Below are 27049 nucleotides of genomic sequence, written 5' to 3'. Positions count from 1 at the left end.
GGCTCTGACCCGTCGCTGTCTCGGGAGTTGCCTCGGCTCTGACCAGTCGCTGTCTCGGGGGGGTGTGTGTGGGGGGGTTGCCTCGGCTCTGACCCGTCGTTGTCTCTTTGCCTCGGCTCTGACCCGTCGCCGTCTCAAGGGGGGGGGGTGTTGCCTCGGCTCTGACCCGTCGCCGTCTCAAGGGGGGGGGGTGGTTACCTCGGCTCTGACCCGTCGCCGTCTCAAGGAGGGGGGTTGCCTCGGCTCTGACCCGTCGCCGTCTCAAGGAGGGGGGTTGCCTCGGCTCTTACCCGTCGCCGTCTCGGGGGAGTTGCCTCGCTCTTACCCGTCGCCGTCTCAAGGAGGGGGGTTGCCTCGGCTCTGACCCGTCGCCGTCTCAAGGAGGGGGGTTGCCTCGGCTCTGACCCGTCGCCGTCTCAAGGAGGGGGGTTGCCTCGGCTCTGACCCGTCGCCGTCTCGGGGAGTTGCCTCGACTCTGACCCGTCGCCGTCTCGGGGGGGTTGCCTCGGCTCTGACCTGTCGCTGTCTCGGGGGAGTTGCCTCGGCTCTGACCCGTCGCTGTCTCGGGGGAGTTGCCTCGGCTCTGACCCGTCGCTGTCTCGGGGAGTTGCCTCGGCTCTGACCAGTCGCTGTCTCTTTGCCTCAGCTCTGACCCGTCGCTGTCTCGGGGAGTTGCCTCGGCTCTGACCAGTCGCTGTCTCGGGGGGGGGGGGTGTGTGTGGGGGGTTGCCTCGGCTCTGACCCGTCGCTGTCTCGGGGAGTTGCCTCGGCTCTGACCAGTCGCTGTCTCGGGGGGGGTGTGTGTGGGGGGGTTGCCTCGGCTCTGACCCGTCGTTGTCTCTTTGCCTCGGCTCTGACCCGTCGCCGTCTCAAGGGGGGGGGGTGTTGCCTCGGCTCTGACCCGTCGCCGTCTCAAGGGGGGGGGGTGGTTACCTCGGCTCTGACCCGTCGCCGTCTCAAGGAGGGGGGTTGCCTCGGCTCTGACCCGTCGCCGTCTCAAGGAGGGGGGTTGCCTCGGCTCTTACCCGTCGCCGTCTCGGGGGAGTTGCCTCGGCTCTTACCCGTCGCCGTCTCAAGGAGGGGGGTTGCCTCGGCTCTTACCCGTCGCCGTCTCAAGGAGGGGGGTTGCCTCGGCTCTTACCGTCGCCGTCTCGGGGGAGTTGCCTCGGCTCTTACCCGTCGCCGTCTCGGGGAGTTGCCTCGGCTCTTACCCGTCGCCGTCTCAAGGAGGGGGGTTGCCTCGGCTCTTACCCGTCGCCGTCTCAAGGAGGGGGGTTGCCTCGGCTCTTACCCGTCGCCGTCTCAAGGAGGGGTGTTGCCTCTGCTCTGACCCGTCGCCGTCTCAAGGAGGGGGGTTGCCTCGGCTCTGACCCGTCGCTGTCTCGGGGGGGTTGCCTCGGCTCTGACCTGTCGCTGTCTCGGGGGAGTTGCCTCGGCTCTGACCCGTCGCTGTCTCGGGGGGGTGTGTGTGGGGGGGTGCCTCGGCTCTGACCCGTCGTTGTCTCTTTGCCTCGGCTCTGACCCGTCGCCGTCTCGGGGGAGTTGCCTCGGCTCTGACCCGTCGCCGTCTCGGGGGGGTGGGGGAGGGTTGCCTCGGCTCTGACCCGTCGCCGTCTCGGGGGAGTTGCCTCGGCTCTGACCCGTCGCCGTCTCGGGGGGGGGGGGGGTGGGGGAGGGTTGCCTCGGCTCTGACCCGTCGCCGTCTCGGGGGAGTTGCCTCGGCTCTTACCCGTCGCCGTCTCGGGGGAGTTGCCTCGGCTCTTACCCGTCGCCGTCTCAAGGAGGGGGGTTGCCTCGGCTCTTACCCGTCGCCGTCTCAAGGAGGGGGGTTGCCTCGGCTCTTACCCGTCGCCGTCTCAAGGAGGGGTGTTGCCTCTGCTCTGACCCGTCGCCGTCTCAAGGAGGGGGGTTGCCTCGGCTCTGACCCGTCGCCGTCTCGGGGGAGTTGCCTCGGCTCTGACCCGTCGCCGTCTCGGGGGGGTGGGGGAGGGTTGCCTCGGCTCTGACCCGTCGCCGTCTCGGGGGAGTTGCCTCGGCTCTGACCCGTCGCCGTCTCGGGGGAGTTGCCCCGGCTCTGACCCGTCGCCGTCTCGGGGGGGTGGGGGAGGGTTGCCTCGGCTCTGACCCGTCGCCGTCTCGGGGGAGTTGCCTCGGCTCTGACCCGTCGCCGTCTCGGGGGAGTTGCCTCGGCTCTGACCCGTCGCCGTCTCGGGGAGTTGCCTCGGCTCTTACCCGTCGCCGTCTCGGGGGAGTTGCCTCGGCTCTTACCCGTCGCCGTCTCAAGGAGGGGGGTTGCCTCGGCTCTTACCCGTCGCCGTCTCAAGGAGGGGGGTTGCCTCGGCTCTTACCCGTCGCCGTCTCAAGGAGGGGTGTTGCCTCTGCTCTGACCCGTCGCCGTCTCAAGGAGGGGGGTTGCTTGGGCTCTGACCCGTCGCTGTCTCGGGGAGTTGCCTCTGCTCTGACCAGTCGCTGTCTCGGGGGGGTGTGTGTGGGGGGGTTGCCTCGGCTCTGACCCGTCGTTGTCTCGGGGGAGTTGCCTCGGCTCTGACCCGTCGCCGTCTCGGGGGAGTTGCCTCGGCTCTGACCGTCGCCGTCTCGGGGGGTGGGGGAGGGTTGCCTCGGCTCTGACCCGTCGCCGTCTCGGGGGAGTTGCCTCGGCTCTGACCCGTCGCCGTCTCGGGGGAGTTGCCTCGGCTCTGACCCGTCGCCGTCTCACGAGGGGGGGGGTGGGGGAGTTGCCTCGGCTCTGACCCGCCGCTGTCTCTGGGGATGGGGGGGTGAGTTGCCTCGGCTCTGACCTGTCGCCGTCTCGGAAGGGGGTGGGGTGGGGTGGGGGGGAGTTGCCTCGGCTCTGACCCGTCGCTGTCTCGTGGGGTGGGGGTTGCTTCGGCACTGACCCGTCACCTTCTCGAGGGAGTTGCCTAGACTCTGACCCGTCTCTTTCCTCCTCATAGACATGCAGAGTTTGGAGAAGCTGCTGAGAGACGCCATAGTCCAGGGTCAGCCTCGTACTCACCGGCCATGGAAGAAAATCCTAATCCTGGTGGAGGGAATATACAGGTGAGCGTGGCCGCAGGGACCCCCTGGTTGGAGTAGTCCAGGTGGCTTGCTGGTTTGACTGGTTTCTGCTGGTTGCAGCATGGAGGGCTCCATCGTCCGTCTGCCCGAGGTAATCGCCCTGAAGAAGAAGTACAAGGCGTACCTGTATTTGGACGAGGCGCACAGTATTGGGGCGCTGGGACCGAATGGCCGTGGTGTGGTTGATTACTTTGATCTCGATCCCCAAGATGTGGACATCATGATGGGAACATTCACTAAGAGTTTTGGTGGAGCAGGGGGCTACATTGGGGGCACTGAGGTGAGGTCCTGGCTCTGGGGTTGCCCTTGTTGATGTGGGGGTCACACTGTCCTTGTATGCCCCCAGTCTGCGCGCCCTTGTGATGCCGTGTTCAGCTGGGGGCTCCCAGATTCCAGTATATTGTGATTTATATTTGTCCCCCTCCCCCAGGTCTTGATTGACTACCTGCGGAAGCACTCCCACAGCACGGCGTACGCCACCTCCATGTCTCCACCTGTGACGGAGCAAATCATCACTTCTATGAAGTGCATTATGGGCGAAGATGGCACCAGCCTTGGTAAGTAGCGGAGCGGTTACCATCAACGGCGCATGAGAAGGGCGAAGATCGGTGTAAACCAAATGAGGGTCTGAGCGTCTCTGCTCTGTAGTGCCACTAGATGGCGATGTGCCACCTCAAGTTGTGGGGAATGTGGGGGGTCCGCTGGGGTATGTGGGTGTTGCGGTAGTCGGAGTCTCGTCCCGTGCCACCTCCATATTTCATCCTCGGAGTAGTCGTGGCGATCGGTGCAGCGATTATTCCGCAGTGACTTTGATGAAATTGGACTTTCTATTCGCTGCAGCCCTCAGCAGAACCAGCAGGTGGCACCAGCGCAGATCACAGCGGCCACACCGACCCCTGGGGTGGGAGAGGGTGGTCTTACGTCAGGGTTTGTGTAGGTTCTGTCGGGGGGGTTAGTGAGACATCTCTGACCCCTGACCCTTCTCATAGGCGTCCGCTCCTAGATTTCAAGGAGGATCCACTTACACTTGTGAGCGTGCGGGGAGGGCGTGTAATGTGCCCCCTATTGTCCGGTTATTGACACGGGGCACCGAAGGCGGTGGGGGGCTTTGTGCCCTCATACCCTCCTATGTATAACCATGTTGGAGGGGTCAGGACTGCATGGGGTACCTGATGTTGCCCTGTTACTGATGCTCCTCATAAATCTCTAGTCTGGGGGGTGATTCACCACCATGTGTAGTATCTCCATGTGGTCATGGTGGTCCGTAACTCAAGCACTGGAGCCATCCACTGGGGGGACGTTTCTCTGACCACCTGGATGTAGCCCCTCACTATGTTGTACAGTCACTGACGCATTCTGTATAGGCGGCGTGTGACCCTGCATTGTGTGAATTATCTGATTGTAAGCTCTGCGGGTCCCCCTGGCCTTCGAGCAGTCAGCTCAGCCCCATTATACTGGTGACTTGGGTGTCGCTGCCATATTCCAGAGCGTTGTACGCGTCCCATCCCCACAAGCCTTGTTACAGGCACAATATGTTCTGCGGCCCCTCACCTGAAGTGTCAGACATCAACGGCTGGAACCTCGGCTCTACCCCCAAATCCCCTCGCCCTGCTCTCATGTCCTGTCTACATTTTTCTGCCGTAATGCCTCGGGGTCTCGGAAAGCTGAGTGACGAGCAGAAGCATCATCGGAGGATATATCCGCAGTGCAGGAGTCTGGGAAGGCGGGGTGACCACCTCGGGGGGCTATGTATAGAAGCTCTCTGTCTGTCTCTCTGGTGGCCCCCTGACCGCCTCTCGCTCTCTTTCGGGGCCCCTCTCCCTGGCTAGTAACTTCAGTCTATAGATGACTTCCAGGAGCCGCCATCCTCCCAGGGGAGAGAAGACTCTGCTCAGTTGGGAAATATAAACATTGTCCAGGATCAAAGGAAAGAGGATTCCTGATTGGGGGCTGCAGCATCTGGTTGTGATAAAGTTGTTTGTGTTTTGGGGGGGGCGGCTGACATCACAGGGGGGTCGCACACAGACGTTTAACCCTCTCCTGGCCTTCTGTGAGTATCGCTGATACTGGGACATGGACGTGTTGTGGCTTGTTTGGCGCTATTGTATTGGTGTCCTCAGGAGATCGACCTCACGTATCTCCCACCACTGCTGGGACTTGTAGTTCCACAGCTGCTTTGATTACCCCCCCCCCCCCTGCTCGGTTGTAACATCTGCGGGACTCTGTTCTGATGGTAGACATTATCCCTGCCCCTCACATCCTCTGATAATTGCCCCGGGGCAGACGGATGAGGCCTCTTCATACAATTACAGATCACAGCAGAGAAGATTGATTCCAGATTCTGCCGAGAAGGAAAATCTCCTCCTGATGTCGGGAGAGACGGCGGGAGCACGAGAGCGGCACTGACCGCCACCTCCTGACCTCCGCGCAGACGGTGGGAGCACGAGAGCGGCACTGACCGCCACCTCCCGACCTCCGCGCAGACGGTGGGAGCACGAGAGCGGCGCTGACCGCCACCTCTTGACCTCCGCGCAGATGGCGGGAGCACGAGAGCGGCGCTGACCACCACCTCCTGACCTCCGCGCAGACTGTGGGAGCACGAGAGCGGCGCTGACCACCACCTCTTGACCTCCGCGCAGACGGTGGGAGCACGAGAGCGGAGCTGACCGCCACCTCCCGACCTCCGCGCAGACGGCGGGAGCACGAGAGCGGCGCTGACCGCCACCTCTTGACCTCCGCGCAGACGGTGGGAGCACGAGAGCGGCGCTGACCGCCACCTCTTGACCTCCGCGCAGACGGTGGGAGCACGAGAGCGGCGCTGACCGCCACCTCTTGACCTCCGCGCAGACGGCGGGAGCACGAGAGCGGCGCTGACCGCCACCTCCTGACCTCCGCGCAGACGGCGGGAGCACGAGAGCGGCGCTGACCGCCACCTCCTGACCTCCGTACACAACTGGCTGCGTCTGACCATGGACCGATGTAAAGTATTGACGATCGATATCCACAGACCATCCTGTGTGAGGAGCTGAGCCTGCAGCATGCTAGGGGTTAATGTTAGGAGTCCGTCTGGAGGCGCTGCTTGTGTCCATGTGCCTGGTATTTATATGGGAAAATACTGCAGTACCAGGCACCACCATGCATCGGAGGGGGCACTGCTTCTGTAGAGGGTAAGGCTCCCTGGGGGGTTTAGAGATGTCCCACAGATTACTAGTGACATTCTGACCATCTTTGGGGGCTGTCGGTGACTGACATAAGCCCCTCAGTGACCCTACTGGCTGTGTGCAGACTGTACATGTCCGCGCGCCTGCTGGGTGGTGGCGCCGTTGTTCGTGGCTCTGCCCTCGCTGCAGGGTGTGGATGACGCAGATACCAGTGACCTGTGATCCCTGTAATTGGACTGATTGGCCTGCGCAGCGTCTGATGGGGGGAGTAGTGCTCCTTTGTCCTTCCGTCGTGTCCGGTTCATTAGTTTCATTCATCCTCGGAGCCGCCTGTGTCTCCACGTAACCCAGGTCTTCTCTCCACAGGACGGGAACGCGTGGAGCAGCTGGCGGACAACACCCGCTACTTCAGACGTCGCCTCACAGAGATGGGGTTCATCATCTACGGGAACAGCGACTCCCCTGTGGTGCCACTGATGCTGTACATGCCGGCAAAGATCGGGTGAGGAGCTGCTGCGGGGAGGGTTAACCAGCGATTGGTCCCATGTGACTATAAGGTCCCAGGGAGCTGGGTGACAACTAATATGGTGTCCAGCACAGGGGCCGTCACCTGCGCACCTCCAAAATCCAGGGCTCTCCCTATAATAATGCCTGGGGGTGTCTGCGCGGCCCCTGTAATTACAGGTGGTGGAGGGGTCATCTCCAGGTGTTGTCCTGAGTGTGCTGCCCCCTGATGATATCTCCCGGCGCTGCACATCATACGCAGTGACTCTCATCTTCCTCTCCGCAGGGCGTTTGGACGAGAGATGCTAAAGAGGAACATTGGAGTAGTAGTTGTGGGGTTTCCTGCCACCCCAATCATCGAGTCCAGAGCGCGGTTCTGCGTTTCAGCCGCTCATAGCAGGGAGATGCTGGATGAGGTAAGAGACCTGGTCATGGCAGTGTGTAGACTGAGCGCGGCCGGTGGGGTCCTCCGACGTCAGCGCGGCCGGCATCAGCTCAGGACTCTTTTCTGCACTGACTCCTAATTCTCTTGCAGGCGCTGAATAAGATCAGCGAGGTCGGGGACCTTCTGCAGCTGAAATATTCCCGCCACCACTTTGTGCCGCTGCTGGATCGGCCGTTTGATGAGACCACATACGAGGAGACTGAGGACTGACCACGCGGGGCTGGCTCCACATCGGCTGGCCGGGTCCTCTGTGCCGGCCGTCAGCCTCCGCACTCGTTTTATATTTGTATATTTTCTTTTCCATTTTACATCCTATTTATTCTGGATGGGACCGGTGACGACTTTCCTCCGTCTGAGGCCTTTACTCCATGTTTAGTCCCTGTGGGGGCGAATTTCTCTATTTCTCTGTCTGTCGCTCTGCGGTGGAGGAACAGCACAGGTGCTACTTATGGTGCTGACCTGAGGAGCTGCGGTCGGACCCCTGATCATGACCCACCATAGTGAGGCCGGGAGGGCGTTACTCTGCCATCTGATTGTACTTGACCCTGGGGTGTGATGGTCACTGGTGGTGGGTGTCGTGGGGTCACAGGCGGTCCGATGTCCTCTCTCCGGTGTCTTCGACATGACTAGTGTTAAACGTTCCCTGACCAAGAAACTTAAACCCTTTCCAGTCCAGCAGCAGCGCTTACTGGGAGTCGGAACTCGCTGGCCGCTGCTCTTCCCCCTAAGATGTCCCATCATCGCGGTGACTGATGAGACCAGTGGTCGTGGGACCGGTATAAGGGACCAGTTCGAGGTGCTCTGCGTCTCATTCCCGCTGTTTTTACGCTCTTCTTGCTGCTTTGGAAAATGCACATTCCTCCTTTGACTAAATCCTTGTTGTGGGTTGGACCCCTGCAGTCGGGCCGGGGAACGATCAGTGAATGGCCTTCAGTTGTTTTCTTTGTGGCATGACGTTTGGATGTACTGAGCCGAAAGAATTCACACTGCACGGGCCGCTCCGGACTCTGCAGAGACTCCGCTGCTAATCAATAAAAGTTCATTTATTTTCAGGTTGTCTCCTCGTTGTCTTATTGTCTGTACGCTGCCGTCAAATGTCCATCACCTGATCGCGGTGTGCCGCAAGAGAGCCGCTGTGCAGAGCTCGAGCCTGTGAGTGACATCAGTACCCACCCGATCACTACAAGGGGCAGAACACTGGAAGAAAACCAAAGGGGCGCACAACTCATGTCGGATAATCTATCATATCCGTGATGTCATTTAGAAGTCTGCTATATCTCCCCTCTCCAGAATCATCCACAACCGTTTCCCCCCAGTGATGTCTGTGGACCGTCGGCCTTCATAGAATCATAGAATGGTAGAGTTGGAAGGGACCTCCTGGGTCATCTGGTCCAACCCCCTGCTCAAAGCAGGATTCACTAGATCATCTCAGACAGATGTCTGTCCAGCCTCTGTTTGAAGACGTCCATTGAAGGGGAACTCACCACCTCTCGTGGCCGCCTGTTCCACTCATTAATCACCCTAACTGTCAAAAAGTTTTTTCTAATATCTAATCTGTGTCTCCTCCCATTTAGTTTCATCCCATTGCTTCTAGTCTTTCCTTGTGCAAATGAGAATAAAGATGATCCTTCTACAATGTGACAGCCCTTGACATATTTGTAGACAGCTATTAAGTCTCCTCTCAGTCTTCTTTTTTGCAAGCTAAACATTCCCAAATCCTGCAACCGTTCCTCATAGGACATGGTTTGCAGACCAGTCACCATTCTGGCTTCCTCAATGTCGTCCTTGCCCCCGGCCCCTCCCTGATGTGAGCTGCATACCGTCCGGCCCCTCTCCTTCCCTGGTGTTGTCTGCAAACCATCTGACCCCTTTCCCTTCCAGTTGTCGTCTGCGTACTGTCCATCCTCTGTCGGAGGATGGACCGTCCGTCCCCTCTTCCTCCCCGGTGTCGGCCGCGCACCGTCCGTCCCGTCTCCCTCCCCGGTGTCGGCCGCGCACCGTCCGTCCCGTCTCCCTCCCCGGTGTCGGCCGCGCACCGTCCGTCCCGTCTCCCTCCCCGGTGTCGGCCGCGCACCGTGCGTCCCGTCTCCCTCCCCGGGGTCGTCCGCACACCGTCCGTCCCCTCTTCCTCCCCGGTGTCTTCCGCGCACCGTCCGTCCCGTCTCCCTCCCCGGTGTCTTCCGCGCACCGTCCGTCCCGTCTCCCTCCCCGGGGTCGCCCGCGCACCGTCCGTCCCGTCTCCCTCCCCGGAGTCTTCCGCGCACCGTCCGTCCCGTCTCCCTCCCCGGGGTCGCCCGCGCACCGTCCGTCCCGTCTCCCTCCCCGGAGTCTTCCGCGCACCGTCCGTCCCGTCTCCCTCCCCGGTGTCTTCCGCGCACCGTCCGTCCCGTCTCCCTCCCCGGGGTCGCCCGCGCACCGTCCGTCCCGTCTCCCTCCCCGGAGTCTTCCGCGCACCGTCCGTCCCCTCTTCCTCCCCGGTGTCTTCCGCGCACCGTCCGTCCAGTCTCCCTCCCCGGTGTCTTCCGCGCACCGTCCGTCCCATCTCCCTCCCCGGGGTCGCCCGCGCACCGTCCGTCCGTCCCCTCTTCCTCCCCGGTGTCTTCCGCGCACCGTCCGTCCCGTCTCCCTCCCCGGTGTCTTCCGCGCACCGTCCGTCCCGTCTCCCTCCCCGGTGTTTTCCCCTTTCCCTCCCCGGTGTTATACATGTTCTGGTGTCCATTCCCCCCTCAGGTTCCTCCTTATATACCTGACGTTCCGCCGGCTCCGCCCCCTGCCCGGCTCCGCATTCATATTTACCACTTGGCCCCGCCCTGTATATAATCTGTGACGTCATAACCACGCCCCCAGCATCGGAGGAGACCGGAGAACGGCGGAGATGGGGCTCCGGGTCCGCGCGCGGAGCACGTGAGGCGCCAGTGACCGGACCATGCACGGGCTGCTGCTGCTCCTGATCCTCCGCCCGCAGCTGCCCGCGGGGGCCCCGACTGGGACCGCACCGCCCGCCCAGGTGAGAAGCGACCGACCGGGGAAGTGTCAGCTCCGGGCGACGAGGAAACGGGGCCGTGTGTGAACGGAGACCAGACGTGAGATCTGCGGGCGAGGAGACGTGAGATCTGTGGATGAGGAGACGTGAGATCTGCGGATTAGATCGTCAGCTCTGTGGATGAGGAGACGTGAGATCTGTGGATTAGATTGTCAGCTCTGTGGAGGAGGAGACGTGAGATCTGTGGATTAGATCGTCAGCTCTGTGGATGAGGAGACGTGAGATCTGCGGATTAGATCGTCAGCTCTGTGGATGAGGAGACGTGAGATCTGCGGATTAGATTGTCAGCTCTGTGGATGAGGAGACGTGAGATCTGCGGATTAGATTGTCAGATCTGTGGATGAGGAGACGTGAGATCTGCGGATTACATCGTCAGCTCTGTGGATGAGGAGACGTGAGATCTGCGGATTAGATCGTCAGCTCTGTGGATGAGGAGACGTGAGATCTGTGGATTAGATTGTCAGCTCTGTGGATGAGGAGACGTGAGATCTGCGGATTACATCGTCAGCTCTGTGGATGAGGAGACGTGAGATCTGTGGATTAGATTGTCAGATCTGTGGATGAGGAGACGTGAGATCTGTGGATTAGATTGTCAGATCTGTGGATGAGGAGACGTGAGATCTGTGGATTAGATTGTCAGATCTGTGGATGAGGAGACGTGAGATCTGTGGATTAGATTGTCAGCTCTGTGGATGAGGAGACGTGAGAGCTGTGGATTAGATTGTCAGCTCTGTGGATGAGGAGACGTGAGATCTGCGGATTAGATTGTCAGCTCTGTGGATTAGATCGTCAGCTCTGTGGATGAGGAGACGTGAGATCTGTGGATTAGATTGTCAGCTCTGTGGATGAGGAGACGTGAGATCTGCAGATTAGATTGTCAGCTCTGTGGATGAGGAGATGTGAGATCTGTGGATTAGATCGTCAGCTCTGTGGATGAGGAGACGTGAGATCTGTGGATTAGATCGTCAGCTCTGTGGATGAGGAGACGTGAGATCTGTGGATTAGATTGTCAGCTCTGTGGATGAGGAGATGTGAGATCTGTGGATTAGATCGTCAGCTCTGTGGATGAGGAGACGTGAGATCTGTGGATTAGATTGTCAGCTCTGTGGTCGAGGAGACGTGAGATCTGTGGATTAGGTCGTCAGCTCTGTGGATGAGGAGACGTGAGATCTGCGGATTAGATTGTCAGCTCTGTGGGCGAGGAGACGTGAGATCTGTGGATGAGGAGACGTGAGATCTGCGGATTAGATTGTCAGCTCTGTGGATGAGGAGACGTGAGATCTGCGGATTAGATCGTCAGCTCTGTGGATGAGATGTGAGATCTGTGGATTAGATCGTCAGCTCTGTGGATGAGGAGACGTGAGATCTGTGGATTACATCGTCAGCTCTGTGGGCGAGGAGACGTGAGATCTGTGGATGAGGAGACGTGAGATCTGTGGATTAGATCGTCAGCTCTGTGGATGAGGAGACGTGAGATCTGTGGATTACATCGTCAGCTCTGTGGGCGAGGAGACGTGAGATCTGTGGATGAGGAGACGTGAGATCTGTGGATTAGATTGTCAGCTCTGTGGTCGAGGAGACGTGAGATCTGTGGATTAGGTCGTCAGCTCTGTGGATGAGGAGACGTGAGATCTGTGGATTAGATCGTCAGCTCTGTGGATGAGGAGACGTGAGATCTGCGGATTAGATTGTCAGCTCTGTGGGTGAGGAGACGTGAGATCTGTGGATTAGATCGTCAGCTCTGTGGATGAGGAGACGTGAGATCTGTGGATTAGATTGTCAGCTCTGTGGATGAGGAGACGTGAGATCTGTGGATTAGATTGTCAGCTCTGTGGATGAGGAGATGTGAGATCTGTGGATTAGATCGTCAGCTCTGTGGATGAGGAGACGTGAGATCTGTGGATTAGATTGTCAGCTCTGTGGTCGAGGAGACGTGAGATCTGTGGATTAGGTCGTCAGCTCTGTGGATGAGGAGACGTGAGATCTGCGGATTAGATTGTCAGCTCTGTGGGCGAGGAGACGTGAGATCTGTGGATGAGGAGACGTGAGATCTGCGGATTAGATTGTCAGCTCTGTGGATGAGGAGACGTGAGATCTGCGGATTAGATCGTCAGCTCTGTGGATGAGATGTGAGATCTGTGGATTAGATCGTCAGCTCTGTGGATGAGGAGACGTGAGATCTGTGGATTACATCGTCAGCTCTGTGGGCGAGGAGACGTGAGATCTGTGGATGAGGAGACGTGAGATCTGTGGATTAGATCGTCAGCTCTGTGGATGAGGAGACGTGAGATCTGTGGATTACATCGTCAGCTCTGTGGGCGAGGAGACGTGAGATCTGTGGATGAGGAGACGTGAGATCTGTGGATTAGATTGTCAGCTCTGTGGTCGAGGAGACGTGAGATCTGTGGATTAGGTCGTCAGCTCTGTGGATGAGGAGACGTGAGATCTGTGGATTAGATCGTCAGCTCTGTGGATGAGGAGACGTGAGATCTGCGGATTAGATTGTCAGCTCTGTGGGTGAGGAGACGTGAGATCTGTGGATTAGATCGTCAGCTCTGTGGATGAGGAGACGTGAGATCTGTGGATTAGATTGTCAGCTCTGTGGTCGAGGAGACGTGAGATCTGCGGATTAGATTGTCAGCTCTGTGGATGAGGAGACGTGAGATCTGTGGATTAGATTGTCAGCTCTGTGGATGAGGAGACGTGAGATCTGCGGATTAGATTGTCAGCTCTGTGGATGAGGAGACGTGAGATCTGTGGATGAGGAGACGTGAGATCTGTGGATTAGATTGTCAGCTCTGTGGATGAGGAGACGTGAGATCTGTGGATTAGATTGTCAGCTCTGTGGAGGAGGAGACGTGAGATCTGTGGATTAGATTGTCAGCTCTGTGGATGAGGAGACGTGAGATCTGTGTATTAGATTGTCAGCTCTGTGGAGGAGGAGACGTGAGATCTGCGGATTAGATTGTCAGCTCTGTGGATGAGGAGACGTGAGATCTGTGGATTAGATTGTTAGCTCTGTGGTCGAGGAGACGTGAGATCTGCGGATTAGACTGTCAGCTCTGTGGATGAGGAGACGTGAGATCTGCGGATTAGATCGTCAGCTCTGTGGATGAGGAGACGTGAGATCTGTGGATTAGATTGTCAGCTCTGTGGGCGAGGAGACGTGAGATCCGTAGATTAGATTGTCAGCTCTTTGAATCATTTAACCCTTCGTTGTCTGTGACAGGATCATTTGGCGACTGCTCCATGGAGGGGGTCTCTAGATGGGCCCCTTGTGCTGGATACTTCTGCTACACCAGACGCCACGTTTCTCCTGGGCTTGGATGGCAACCTGAGCTCAGAGAACCCCAACATTCAGGTAACACTTGGCTGCGCGCGCGGAGTAGAGGGTGATGACATGTTCTAATCGGGGGGCTTTGTCTTTCAGGTGACCATTGAGGTGGACCCCAATTCTCAGACGGAGGTGGAGCTGGATCTCTCAGACACGCGCACAGATTGGGGGGATCCGGACTGGCGGTCTCAGCATGAGCTTTTCTGGCCGCTCTTCTGGGAATATAATGACTTTTCAGATGTGGAAATTTCTACGAGCAGCGAAGGCGTGAGGGCAGAAAATGAGGGTGACTACTCGCCACAGTACGAGTGGGGAGACAACGTCTTGAGTGGAGGAGACCATGATGGACGTAGCATGCCGAGCGACAAGTGGGTCACGGATGACGCATATCTTTATGGTGAGGCTGGTGACCCCTCTGCACGCTCCGGGGCCAAAGTCGGGGTTTAATTCTCAGATATTTGGTTTTCTGCAGATTACGAGGATGAAGATTGGAGTTCTTGGTCTCCCTGTAGCGCAACGTGCGGTCGCCCGAATCAGAAACGCACCCGGTCCTGCGGATATTCCTGTACAGCCACAGAGTCTCGTGTGTGTGACCTTCCTCTGTGTCCAGGTGAGACACCCAAATATCTGAGGTTTGGGTCACCATCGGCTCAGGGGTAAATACTGATCTGTTGTCTTCTTCCAGGAGAAGAGGATGACGCTGAGAATTCAACAGTGGTGTGGACAACCAAGGCGAAGAGTCCAGAGTCAGGTGACTTTCACCCTTCCCATCTCTGCTCATTCCTCCTCGTCTTACAGGGCCCTGCTATTCTTCTATCACTTTCCTCTGTCTTCCTTGTCCTCCATTCCTTCATTCATCTTTTTCCTCGTCTTATTTTTTTTTTCTTCATCTTCTTCCGCACTCTTTCCTTCTTCTCAACATACACTTGTGCTCTACTTTCTCGTCTTCTTCAGTCCTGTCTTGTTCCGTCTTTCGTCGTCCATCTTGTCTTTGGCTTCTCATCAGCCTCGTCTTGTCTTCCTCTCACATTTTCTTTGTCCTGGTTTTCTGCTTCTCTCTTCTTCCATTTCTTCTCTTTGCTTTGTGCTCCATCTTTCTTCTTGATCTTATGGTTCTCGTCTGTTGGTAGTGTCCATTTCTCTTCTTCTCCAGCTTATGCTTTTGTTTTCTATTTTTATCTTTTCTTCGTTCATACTGCTCCTTTATTCGATACTTCTCCACTCTCTCTTTTTCCTGTTTTCTTCTCACACTCCTTTTCTTGTCCTCTGCCTCGTCTCGGGCTTCTCCTTTTTTTCGTCCTCTTTTCGTCCTCTGCCTTGTTTCGGGCTTCTCCTTTTCTCGTCCTCTTGCTTCGTCTCGGGCTTCTCCTTTTCTCGTCCTCTTGTTTAGTCTCGGGCTTCTCCTTTTCTCGTCCTCTTGTTTAGTCTCGGGCTTCTCCTTTTCTCGTCCTCTTGCCTCGTCTCGGGCTTCTCCTTTTCTCGTCCTCTTGCCTCGTCTCGGGCTGCTCCTTTTCTCGTCCTCTTGCCTCGTCTCGGGCTTCTCCTTTTCTCGTCCTCTTGCCTCGTCTCGGGCTTCTCCTTTTCTCGTCCTCTTGCCTCGTCTCGGGCTGCTCCTTTTCTCGTCCTCTTGCCTCGTCTCGGGCTTCTCCTTTTCTCGTCCTCTTGCCTCGTCTCGGGCTTCTCCTTTTCTCGTCCTCTTGCCTCGTCTCGGGCTGCTCCTTTTCTCGTCCTCCTGCCTCGTCTCGGGCTTCTCCTTTTCTCGTCCTCTTGCCTCGTCTCGGGCTTCTCCTTTTCTCGTCCTCTTGCCTCGTCTCGGGCTTCTCCTTTTCTCGTCCTCTTGCCTCGTCTCGGGCTTCTCCTTTTCTCGTCCTCTTGCCTCGTCTCGGGCTTCTCCTTTTCTCGTCCTCTTGCCTCGTCTCGGGCTTCTCCTTTTCTCGTCCTCTTGCCTCGTCTCGGGCTTCTCCTTTTCTCGTCCTCTTGCCTCGTCTCGGGCTTCTCCTTTTCTCGTCCTCTTGCCTCGTCTTATGCTGCTCCCCTCTTCTTCCTCAGTCTCCCAGGACAGCTGTGAGCGGTGGCAGACGTGTAAAAGCGAGTTCCTCAGTAATTATCTGCATCGGGTGTTGACAGAGTTGCCCAGTTGTCCATGTTTCTACCCCTCGGAGGTGGTGTACAGTTCCTTGGTACTGCGGGATGAGAAGTTGGCTGGCAGTTTCCGATGGCGTGATGCTAGCGGTGTGCGGGAGAGACTGGATATCTACAACCCTGGTGCTCGCTTCTGTCTGCGTTCTTTGCTCTCGAGGGACAGCAGCAGTCTGGGCGCTCAGCATTGCTGCTACGACCATTCTTTAAGACTGGTGACCCGTGGACGGGCAGCCGGGATCCCCAATCTCATCAGTGCGGAGTTCTCCTCTGAACTTCATTACAAGGCAGATGTTCTGCCGTGGATTCTATGTAAAGGCGACTGGAGCAGGATTCATCCCCTGCGCCCCCCAAACAATGGATATGAATGTCCGGAGAACCCCTCTGAGGAGCAGTACCAGGCTCAGCTGCAGGAAGCTCAGGACTTCTAGGGCCGGCCATGGACTGAGACGCCAGATCTATACCAAAGAGTTGTAACATATTGACCGAGAGTAATCATAATGGGATAATGGACCCGACTCACAGAGTTCCCTCCCTATACGGTAGCGGCTTCATGTATTTTTCAACAGCATCTTATATAAAGTGACCAAAAGGAGGAAAGAAATATTCCTTGTGTACGAGCTGGAAGTGGCGCAGACAGCGGCGTCCTCCTACTGTTCCCTGTGGTTGCGATTAGTCACATGTCTGGCTAGGAGTAGTCTTACAGATGTATTCTGGAGCCTCCTGGTGGGCACGGGAGGTTATAACACTAAGTATATGACGCACCCCCTGGGCCATGGGGTACTCGGTAGCCGGGCCGGTCGGTGCTGGGGGTGTCACAGTGGCGGTGACCCGGTCCGTGACCCAGGGCGGTCAATAAAAGGGGATGTTGAGAAAAGGGGAATTTTAAGTTTTATATATATATATATAACACTATATGGTGGCCTGATTCTAACGCATCGGGTATTCTAGAATATGTATGCGGCCGACGGGGCGCGACTAAGCAGCGAAGCAGTGTTTAAATGGGTTGTGCACTACTTTAAATTAACCCCCCAATGTATCCCCTAATGAATTTTGTAATTACGTCATGTTGTCAATACTGCTTGTGACAACATCGCTGACCACGCACAGCCAGCACGTAATTCCCCCGGCTTTTGCTTCGCTTACATCACGACTATTTGCGGCTGCAGCCAGGAGTCTGCTGTTCCGCGTACCACGGTGAATGACGGGCTATGGGCGGGGTTATCCCCCATCGTGTCACACCCACCATCCACCGCGCGCTATGTCAATGAATGCTCGTGCGGTGAATGCCGGGTGTGACGGGATGGGGGATAACCCCGCCGACAGCCCATCACTCACCGTGAACGCGAAACAGGAGACCCCTTGGCTGCAGCTGCAAATAGTCGTGATGTAAGCGCAAGCAAGAGCCGGTTGCAGCCGGGGGTCACGTGCTACCTGAGTATAAGCCGAGACCCCTAATTTTTCATAAAAAAAAAAAAAGGGACAATTTATTGACTTGAGTATAAGCCTAGGGTGGGAAATGCAGCACCTACTGTTAAGTTTCCATATCCTGGTATGTATGGCTCCCTCATCCCCTAATTGTGGTTTGTATGGCTCCGTCATTCCCCTAATCCTGGTTTGTATGGCTCCCTTATCTTGGATTGGACGGCTTCCTCATCCTAGCTTGTAGGGCCCCCTTATCCTGGTTTTGTATGACCTACTCATTCCCCATCGCCACAGCACAGTTAAAAAACTAAACCCTAATACTCACCTTGTTTCCTTTTCTCTGTCTGTCCTGTTTTCAGCACCTCCTGGCAGGATGTGAGGCACAGCACGCGCTCTCAGATACTGCCCTGAGTTGCTGCTGTCAGTCCTGTTTTCACCAGCTCCTGGCAGGATGTGAAGCACAGCACGCGCTCTCAGATACTGCCCTGAGTTGCTGCTGTCAGTCCTGTTTTCAGCAGCTCCTCGCAGGATGTGAGGCACAGCACGCGCTCTCAGATACTGCCCTGAGTTGCTGCTGTCAGTCCTGTTTTCAGCAGCTCCTGGCAGGATGTGAGGCACAGAACGCGCTCTCAGATACTGCCCTGAGTTGCTGCTGTCTGTTCTGTTTTCAGCAGCTCCTGGCAGGATCGGAGGCACAGCACACGCTCTCAGATACTGCCCTGAGTTGCTGCTGTCAGTCCTGTTTTCAGCAGCTCCTGGCAGGATGTGAGGCACAGCACGCGCTCTCAGATACTGCCCTGAGTTGCTGCTGTCTGTCCTGTTTTCAGCAGCTCCTCGCAGGATGTGAGGCACAGCACACGCTCTCAGATACTGCCCTGAGTTGCTGCTGTCTGTCCTGTTTTCAGCAGCTCCTGGCAGGATGTGAGGCACAGCACACGCTCTCAGATACTGCCCTGAGTTGCTGCTGTCAGTCCTGTTTTCAGCAGCTCCTGGCAGGATGTGAGGCACAGCACGCGCTCTCAGATACTGCCCTGAGTTGCTGCTGTCAGTCCTGTTTTCAGCACCTCCTGGCAGGATGTGAGGCACAGCACGCGCTCTCAGATACTGCCCTGAGTTGCTGCTGTCAGTCCTGTTTTCACCAGCTCCTGGCAGGATGTGAGGCACAGCACGCGCTCTCAGATACTGCCCTGAGTTGCTGCTGTCAGTCCTGTTTTCAGCAGCTCCTCGCAGGATGTGAGGCACAGCACGCGCTCTCAGATACTGCCCTGAGTTGCTGCTGTCAGTCCTGTTTTCAGCAGCTCCTGGCAGGATGTGAGGCACAGCACGCGCTCTCAGATACTGCCCTGAGTTGCTGCTGTCAGTCCTGTTTTCAGCAGCTCCTCGCAGGATGTGAGGCACAGCACGCGCTCTCAGATACTGCCCTGAGTTGCTGCTGTCTGTTCTGTTTTCAGCAGCTCCTCGCAGGATGTGAGGCACAGCACACGCTCTCAGATACTGCCCTGAGTTGCTGCTGCCTGTTCTGTTTTCAGCAGCTCCTGGCAGGATCGGAGGCACAGCACGCGCTCTCAGATACTGCCCTGAGTTGCTGCTGTTCTGTTTTCAGCAGCTCCTCGCAGGATGTGAGGCACAGCACGCGCTCTCAGATACTGCCCTGAGTTGCTGCTGTCTGTTCTGTTTTCAGCAGCTCCTGGCAGGATCGGAGGCACAGCACACGCTCTCAGATACTGCCCTGAGTTGCTGCTGTCAGTCTTGTTTTCAGCAGCTCCTGGCAGGATGTGAGGCACAGCACGCGCTCTCAGATACTGCCCTGAGTTGCTGCTGTCTGTCCTGTTTTCAGCAGCTCCTCGCAGGATGTGAGGCACAGCACACGCTCTCAGATACTGCCCTGAGTTGCTGCTGTCTGTCCTGTTTTCAGCAGCTCCTGGCAGGATGTGAGGCACAGCACGCGCTCTCAGATACTGCCCTGAGTTGCTGCTGTCTGTCCTGTTTTCAGCAGCTCCTGGCAGGATGTGAGGCACAGCACACGCTCTCAGATACTGCCCTGAGTTGCTGCTGTCAGTCCTGTTTTCAGCAGCTCCTGGCAGGATGTGAGGCACAGCACGCGCTCTCAGATACTGCCCTGAGTTGCTGCTGTCAGTCCTGTTTTCAGCAGCTCCTGGCAGGATGTGAGGCACAGCACGAGCTCTCAGATACTGCCCTGAGTTGCTGCTGTCTGTCCTGTTTTCAGCAGCTCCTGGCAGGATGTGAGGCACAGCACACGCTCTCAGATACTGCCCTGAGTTTCTGCCGTCAGTCCTGTTTTCAGCAGCTCCTGGCAGGATGTGAGGCACAGCACGCGCTCTCAGATACTGCCCTGAGTTGCTGCTGTCAGTCCTGTTTTCAGCAGCTCCTGGCAGGATGTGAGGCACAGCACACGCTCTCAGATACTGCCCTGAGTTGCTGCTGTCAGTCCTGTTTTCAGCAGCTCCTGGCAGGATGTGAGGCACAGCACGCGCTCTCAGATACTGCCCTGAGTTGCTGCTGTCAGTCCTGTTTTCAGCAGCTCCTGGCAGGATGTGAGGCACAGCACGCGCTCTCAGATACTGCCCTGAGTTGCTGCTGCCTGTAGATTCGCTCCTTTCTACGCCGGGACTAAGTGCGTGGAGAGGCACAAATCTGCATTCACTTTAGTAGCAGATGCCGCTATGAAGATTTAAGAATAATACAATGAATACAGAGTATTTTATGGGTAAAATAATACTTTATTATTACATATTATTGCTTATAGAACTTAATACAACTGAACAAAATTATTAAACAGATGATCCAAATATATAAACTATTCCATGAATATCTAACTATATTTTTAAATAAATCATCGGACAAAAGAAGTACGACCCTATAATAGATTTATTAACAATATCAACCCAAAATGTTTTTGTACACGACATTTTTGGTGAATACTTTTGGACTATCTGTAAGCAACTTTCCTTGTAAATGGGTATCCAAAACTTGCACCTTGACTTTGGATCTCATTTTAACTCTTGAAAATGCAACATAGAGTTGTCCATGACTAAAAACGGGCTCCGGTAAATATATGCCAACACGGTGTAGAGTTTGACCTTGTGACTTGTTTATTCTCATGGCAAATGCTGGTTTTACTGGAAACTGTCGACGTCGAAGCCTAAATGGAAGACCGGTGTCTGAAGGACATAAATCAATGTATGGAATGAACACTTCCTCTCCTTTTGCCGATCCAGTGATCACTGTTGCTTGAATTATGTGGGAATGGAGTCCAGTAACAATAAGGCGAGTTCCATTACATAGACCATTTCTTGTATTTAGATTCCGCAGCAACATTCCGATTGCTCCAACTTTAAGTTGTAGTGTGTGGGATGGCATTCCTGATGGCGTAACACTATTTAAAAATTCAACTGGATAATGCTCTCGTTCATCTTCATTGTCGACATCCACCGAATCATCACTTTTGTACAATTTATACTCTCCAGGCATTCTATCCATCACACGGGAATTTAGCAGAGCTACGTCATCGTTCTTGGGACAGAGAACTGCATAGGAAGAGGCCCTCTCAACACTGCTTTGGTCGTTCACATCTATTTCAACGCGTTGTCCAAAAACATCACTTACGATGCAGTCAATGCACAACATGTCTTCTGGTATTTCAATAATGTCTTCTCCAAGGTTATATTCATTGCTAAGTTCACCATTACCAAGTTTAAGAAGCCAGTTGCTGTACTCTGGGTCAGAACATCGCATGTTGTTAATTAGTTGTAGTTTATTAAACTCTTTCCAAAGGTCTGACATTTTTAAGGTGGACTCGATAATATTTGTTCTTGTTCCATTTGGTACAACTGGAAGGCATTGCCTAAAATCTCCGCCAAGGACAAAAACTTTACCTCCAAAAGGAATTTAATTTTTTTCTGCAATATTTGTAGTCATAACTTCACGCAGAAGTCTGTCAATTAAGCTGAAAGCATATTCGGGTGCCATGGTGCACTCCTCAAGTATCAAAAGATTTGCACTGTTTAACTGTCTTCCTGCAAATGTGTCTTGTTTGATTCTGGAAACGGAGATTTCGTTGACTGGAACTGGCATCCCAAAGAGTGAATGCATAGTGCGACCTCCTCGTAAAAGGTTTGCTGCAATACCTGTTGTAGCCGATGGCAATACGACTTTTCCTAACCCTCTAACGTGATGCATTAAAACTTCATAGAGGTATGTTTTACCGCTGCCTCCAGGACCTCCAATAAAGAAACATTTTGGCCTTGGATCTGCTTGGTTTTCTACAGCGCTCACAATAGTGTCATATGCAATCCATTGTTCTTGATTTAAGGAGTTTTTCTTCTCTGTTGCCAACAATAATTCATAAGCTTCGTCATACTCTTGAATTTGTGCAACTTGACTTGCAGGCTGTGGCAAATTAAAGTCTGAAAACGTTTTTCCATGCAGTAGTAGGATATTTTGGACATCTTGCATGGCATAAGATTTGCAATTTAGCCAATTTCAACTTTTGTTGTGAAGACTTAAGCAGTAATCCTCAATTATATGTTCTTTGAAATTTGTCCAAAGTTGAGCGGGATTTGTAGGCGGTCCAAAGACACAAATGTAGGCAAACAATTCACAAAGTTTCTTAGGCATATGTAGGGTAACTGCGTCTTCTAAAGTAAGTGTCCACACAGTATCATCCAACAGAAGTCCTAAAGCCAAAGCTGCAGCTTTAAATGTATCGTGCAATACTCCGTGAACTGATTTCAAATCGTTGTAACTTCTAGCTCCTTTGACATGCAGTAGTAACAGCCGAAGGCAATATCTTTCTTGATCCTTGACACTAACAGTATACATGCGTCCAATTATTCTGCTAAGTCCTCGTTGTCTTGGCTTCCAAGTTTTATTCCAAACGTAATGCTCTGGAGTCTCTCAATACAAATACTGCCTTGCGTTTTCGTCACGTTGGTTCAGCAAAAACCATTCCATTAATGTTGACGTCATGCTTAAAGTTTTTGAGACATCTTCGACTTGAGCATTTTCAAAGAAATAAAGCTGCTGTTGATTTGGTAAATGAATAGCTAAACGTATAATGGCATGGGACTGTGAATGCATTGGAAACGCACTCACATATCTTGAGTCTACAAAACGTGATGATTCATCGTGATTGACTGTTTTCTGCTGTATTTCGACGTTAGCTTTGTCATGCCCCTTGTAGATGTACTTGAAAAGATATTTTACACTTTTTATTGAAGCGCAGATTTCAACGTTGATGTGACAGTTGTAGCTTTTTAATAAGTACGGGTTGTATGGAACTATCCATGAGTTATTTATAATTTTTTTGTTGTGTACAATGTTATCAATGAGTTGTCGCCAGTAGGATGGGTAGCCATCCAAAACTTTAACAGTGTGCTGTTTTAACTGCTTTGGAAACCCTTTCGTACACTTTCCGTTTTGCATGCATGGACTATTTGGATTTGCTACACAGCATGGGCCATGAACCATATTACAGATTACAATATTATACAATTCAGGATACTTTGCTTGGTTAGGAATTTCAGCCCACACTATGTTGTCAATTTCGTCCTCCGTGCGAAACTTGGAACCGGCGTCTAAGATAATAAGTATATGCGCATGTGGGAGACCTCGTTTCTGAAACTCTGACGTGTACCATTGCTACGACAGTTCCAAAAAGCCCATTTTTGATGTCTTTAAAAAGGCTGCTGAGTTTTAGTCGAAATACGCGTGCAACTAATTCCGGCCTGTGTTCAGCTTGCTGCCAGGGTTGTAGATTTTCAGTAATTTCTGGCCATTTAGGATTACAGGGCATTGTTAAAAAAATGTCAGGTCTTCCATACTTTGTTACTAATGCCATTGCATCTTGATAACGCTGTTGCATGTTGCGGGGGCTACCTTCAAACGACGACGGGAGAATTACTGTTTTTCCAATTGGAATTCCTTTTTGAATGGATTGTTTTTGCAAATGTTCTTGAAGAACGCAGTAGTCTTCAACTTTAAGTTGTTTTTGGTTCATTCGTATGAAATTGAGCCGATTAACTTCAATTTTAACGTATGCGTCCACTAAGTACTGTTGTGTCAGTTTCCCACCGTTTAAAATAGGATTGAAGTAATTTCGGACAGACAGAAGAAAACTGTAGTACTGGAGTTGTGTAATTCTTCTTGAAGTTCCTTGCTGGTGTAGGTTTTCATGCCACCCTTGATCACGGCTTGGAAAGAATAGCGGATACAGAAGAGCATCAAGGTTGCTGTGCAAAATGCTAATTCGTTGTGTTTTAGATACGAAAGGGTTGTTTTTGTCTGGCTTAAGATGGACTAATATATCCCTTTGAAAAGGAGGCTCTCAATCATCGTTTTGAAAAACAACTGCGACCTTACTTACCAGTGGTTTGTTGTAAAATCGGTGATCTTATTGACGTTCTTGTTTAATGGCCATGATAATCGAAGGCATTTCCGTCCCATTTTGTATAGCTCTCTGTTCCTCCTCAGCTTCGACGTCTTTTAGCATGCGATATGCGGCAGCAAATGGGCTGATTGCTTGTAAATGTACGGCAATTAGGTTCATCAGTTTTGCATTACACTTTTCATTTTCTTTTCGGTTCATCCTTTGTTCTGTAGCCTCATTTGGATCAAAGATGTATAATTGTGCAAATTTTGGTGGTTGTCCTAGTTCTGGGTGAAGTGTTCCAGTGCGGTGGTAGATCTGGCCATGAATTTTAAAACAATACGGTCCGAATCCAGGGGGCGGTGCAATGTTGGCACCAAATGAAGCAAACGCATGAGAACTGTTGATACTTCTGATATTTTCCATAAAATTTCTACGGTGTTCATGCGTTCCTTTCATCAACTGCTCAAACAGATCTGAGTAGTAACGTCTCGGTAGCATAACTTTTTCTTTTTGGCAGCATTGAGTAAACTGATTGTCAGATGGTTTTTCTTCAATGAAATTCAGAGAGTTGCATTTAGAACAAACTACATTCATATTTCCACAGTAGTGTTGAATAATTATAGTTTCATTGTCTGTTACGTAACGTGCAAGTTGTTGAATATTCTGCTGGGTTTGCCTTAGTTGGTAGAGCATTCGTTTTTGATAATTTGGCGATCGTGTTGTTTTCTGTTTGTCCCGGATTCTGGAGATTCATTCACCTGACATTGTCTATGGGATTCCACATCGCGTTCCTGTCTAGCGGCAGTGTGTTGCGGTGTCTCCTGTTCCCGACGTTTTCTGTGAGCTTCCGCATCCTGGGCTTGTCTGCCGGCAGTGTGTTGTGGTGTCTCCTGTTCCCGCCGTTTTTGGTGAGATTCCGCATTCCGGATTTGTCTGGCGGCAGTGTGTTGCGGTGTCTCCCGTTCCCGACGTTGTCTGAGATTCCGCATCCTGGGCTTGTCTGGCGGCAGTGTGTTGTGGTGTCTTTTGCTCTCGCCATTGTCGTTTTCTTGCTGCATCTGCTGCTTTTCTGTCATCCTCCGTGGCGTATTTTCGCTTACGACCCATTGGAAGACAGGAAGCGTCAAGAAGTATCTCTTCAGCGCGCTGTCACTGGCAGAACGTGTTCAGTAAATGTGACAGAAGTCCATCACACACTGTGACTGAGAAAACATGTTCAGTACGTTATGGGCAGTTGGTGAGTCACATGACCACATGGGCGGAGTCAGCCCTGCTATCTCCCGAAGGTGGCGTACTTCTTTGAAATCCGGTGCCAATTGGCCAGAGACAGTGTTTAAATTTGCCGCCTATATCGCTGGTCGCGGCTGGGGCCAATCAGCGACCCGTGTTACTGAGAACGGGGAGTGGCGTTGATGTGCGGGTACTTTCGCTGTGAGCAGCCGGGAGATGAACGGCTAGCGCCGGTCATCTCCCGGCTGCATCGCCGCTGACTTCCATGCGGCTACCGTCGGGAGATCAGCGGCTAGTGCCGCTGATCTCCCGACGGCAAGTGTGAAGGGAGGACCGGGGAGCGAGGCCGCCGGTCGGGGTACTTCTGCTGAGAGCAGCTGGGAGATGAGCGTCTGGCACCGCTCATCTCCCGGCTGATCTCCCGACGGTGGCCTGCATGTTTAAAATCCGGCGCCAATTCGCAGCCGTGCTGCGGCAGTCGCTGATTGATCGCGGCCAGCTGGGCGCGACCAATCAGAGAAGCGGGGTTTTAAATTTCGTGCCAATTTCGCTGATTAGTCACGGCCACGACCAATCAGCACAGCAGTGTTTAAATTTGGCGCCAAGATCGCTGATTGGTCGCGGCCGCCACCAATCAGTGCATCGTATTAGTGAGGACCGGGGAGCGGCGCTGCCTGTGTGGGTACTTCCGCTGCGAGCAGCTGGGAGATGACCGGCTGCTCGCAGCAGAAGTATCCCGACCGGCGGCGCCGCTCCCTGGTCCTCCCTTCACACTTGCCGTCGGGAGATCAGCAGAGGTCAGCGGCGCCGCCGGTCGGGGTACTTCGGCTGCATCGCCGCTGACCTCTGTCCAGAGCGGTGTTTAAAGTTGGCGCCAATCAGCGTCGTATTAGTGTGGGGCCGGGAGCGGCGCTGCCTGTGCGGGTACTTCCGCTGCGAGCAGCCGGGAGATGAGCAGCTGCTCGCAGCAGAAGCATCCCAACCAGCGGCGCCGCTCCCCGGTCCTCTGTTCACACTTGCCGTCGGGAGATCAGCGGTCCTAGCCGTTGATCTCCCGACGGTAGCCGCATGGAGGGCAACGGCGCCGCCGGTCGGGGTCCTTCTGCTGCTAGTAGCCGGGAGATGACCGGCTAGCGCCGCTCATCTCCCGGCTGCATCGCCGCTGACCTCCGTGTGGCAGATGAGCCGCTAACGGCCGCCATCTTTTTTTCTGAAATCCCGCGTCGCTGATTAGCCGCGGCCGGACCAATCAGGGACGCGGGATTTCCTGGACAGAAGGACAGACAGACAGACGGGATAAGACAACTATATATATTAGATTCGTGACGCCACCTGTGGTATGCGGCTATATGGGGCCGCCGCTGCGGTGCAGATCCTCTGGAGCTGATGGTGACACAGCAGAGTTGGTTCAGCTCTCCACAGGCAGAGCTTAGCTTCAGGGCAGGAAGTGGTGATGTGATAGATGTTGCTGGGCAGTGTAGTGCAGGGGATGGTGCAGATAATGACCAGTCCACAACTTAATGGCAGTTTCCTCTTATCTTTACTTGCGGTGGTTAGGCAGACCGGGGGCATGGGTACTAGCTGGTAGTAGAGGTACGGGCGGCCTGGAAGCAAGTTGGGGGATCCACCTCGCCAGGTGAAGTTGGAGGCCTTCCCTTTGCGCTAATCTCTTTGGCCCTGCTGCTTGTAGCTATGCTGCGGCCCTCGTCCCTCAGTAAAACATCTTTGTGCTCACCCGTATGGCAGGCAGCTCGGGCCTTCCTGGAGTGTCGTTCCCACGTGGCGGTGCAGGGCCCTATGTGCTGCTGAGCCTCCGATGGGGCCAGGAGACCTGCAGTCTCCTGCCCTCCGGATTCTGCTGCTGGACCTTCGGTGTCCCACAACCTCGGACTCCGGGGTCCGGTTCTTCTACGCTCCTCTCTGGGGTGAGCTGCCGTGCAGCTCCACTCCCTAGGTCTTTCCTCCTCGCTGTCCTGTATTCAACTCCTCTCCACTACTCTAACTAACCCCGCCTCCAGATCCTAGTTGCAAGGGGCTCCCCTTGCTGGTCTGGAGCCAGGAAAGTGTTGCATGCCAGTATACCTGACTAGGGGATCCCTGCTTGCTTCCAGGCATGGCATCACCCCTTGTGAGGGAGGCAATGCCACTGTGGCAACCGGACTCCTGGGGTGCCACATATAGAAAGTGCGTTGTCCTCTCCGGCAGGATGTACAGGAAAGCGTAATAGTGTAGCACGAAGCCTAATGGGAAATCGCTCCATGATAGCGATTCAGCCTATGCCACCTGGGCAGCCTCCTCC

General features: G+C 54.3%; 2 protein-coding genes across 2 annotated transcripts in view; both read left to right on the top strand.

The window, feature by feature from the left end:
* The window catches only part of SPTLC2 (serine palmitoyltransferase long chain base subunit 2), a 17173-nt gene extending 8933 nt beyond the window's left edge, over nt 1-8240 (top strand). The window contains exons 7-12 of the mRNA XM_073638137.1: nt 2955-3060; nt 3139-3358; nt 3509-3635; nt 6606-6741; nt 7030-7159; nt 7279-8240. Of these exons, the coding sequence (XP_073494238.1) occupies nt 2955-3060; nt 3139-3358; nt 3509-3635; nt 6606-6741; nt 7030-7159; nt 7279-7398 (839 nt within the window). The 3' untranslated portion in view covers nt 7399-8240. The remainder of the gene's footprint in view (nt 1-2954; nt 3061-3138; nt 3359-3508; nt 3636-6605; nt 6742-7029; nt 7160-7278) is intronic.
* Nucleotides 8241-10001: 1761 nt separating this feature from the next.
* ISM2 (isthmin 2) lies at nt 10002-16308 on the top strand. The gene is made up of 6 exons (XM_073637465.1): nt 10002-10195; nt 13461-13592; nt 13662-13962; nt 14038-14175; nt 14251-14316; nt 15615-16308. Exons 1-6 carry the CDS (start codon nt 10115-10117, stop codon nt 16133-16135), a joined length of 1239 nt encoding a protein of 412 aa, XP_073493566.1. The 5' UTR covers nt 10002-10114; the 3' UTR covers nt 16136-16308.
* The last annotated feature ends 10741 nt before the right edge of the window (nt 16309-27049 follow it).

The sequence above is a fragment of the Phyllobates terribilis genome, unplaced genomic scaffold (assembly GCF_046119375.1).
Source record: "Phyllobates terribilis strain yellow unplaced genomic scaffold, ASM4611937v1 Scaffold_7__3_contigs__length_470593459, whole genome shotgun sequence".
Lineage (NCBI taxonomy): Eukaryota > Metazoa > Chordata > Amphibia > Anura > Dendrobatidae > Phyllobates > Phyllobates terribilis.
This window is presented reverse-complemented; position numbering and strand designations above follow the sequence as displayed.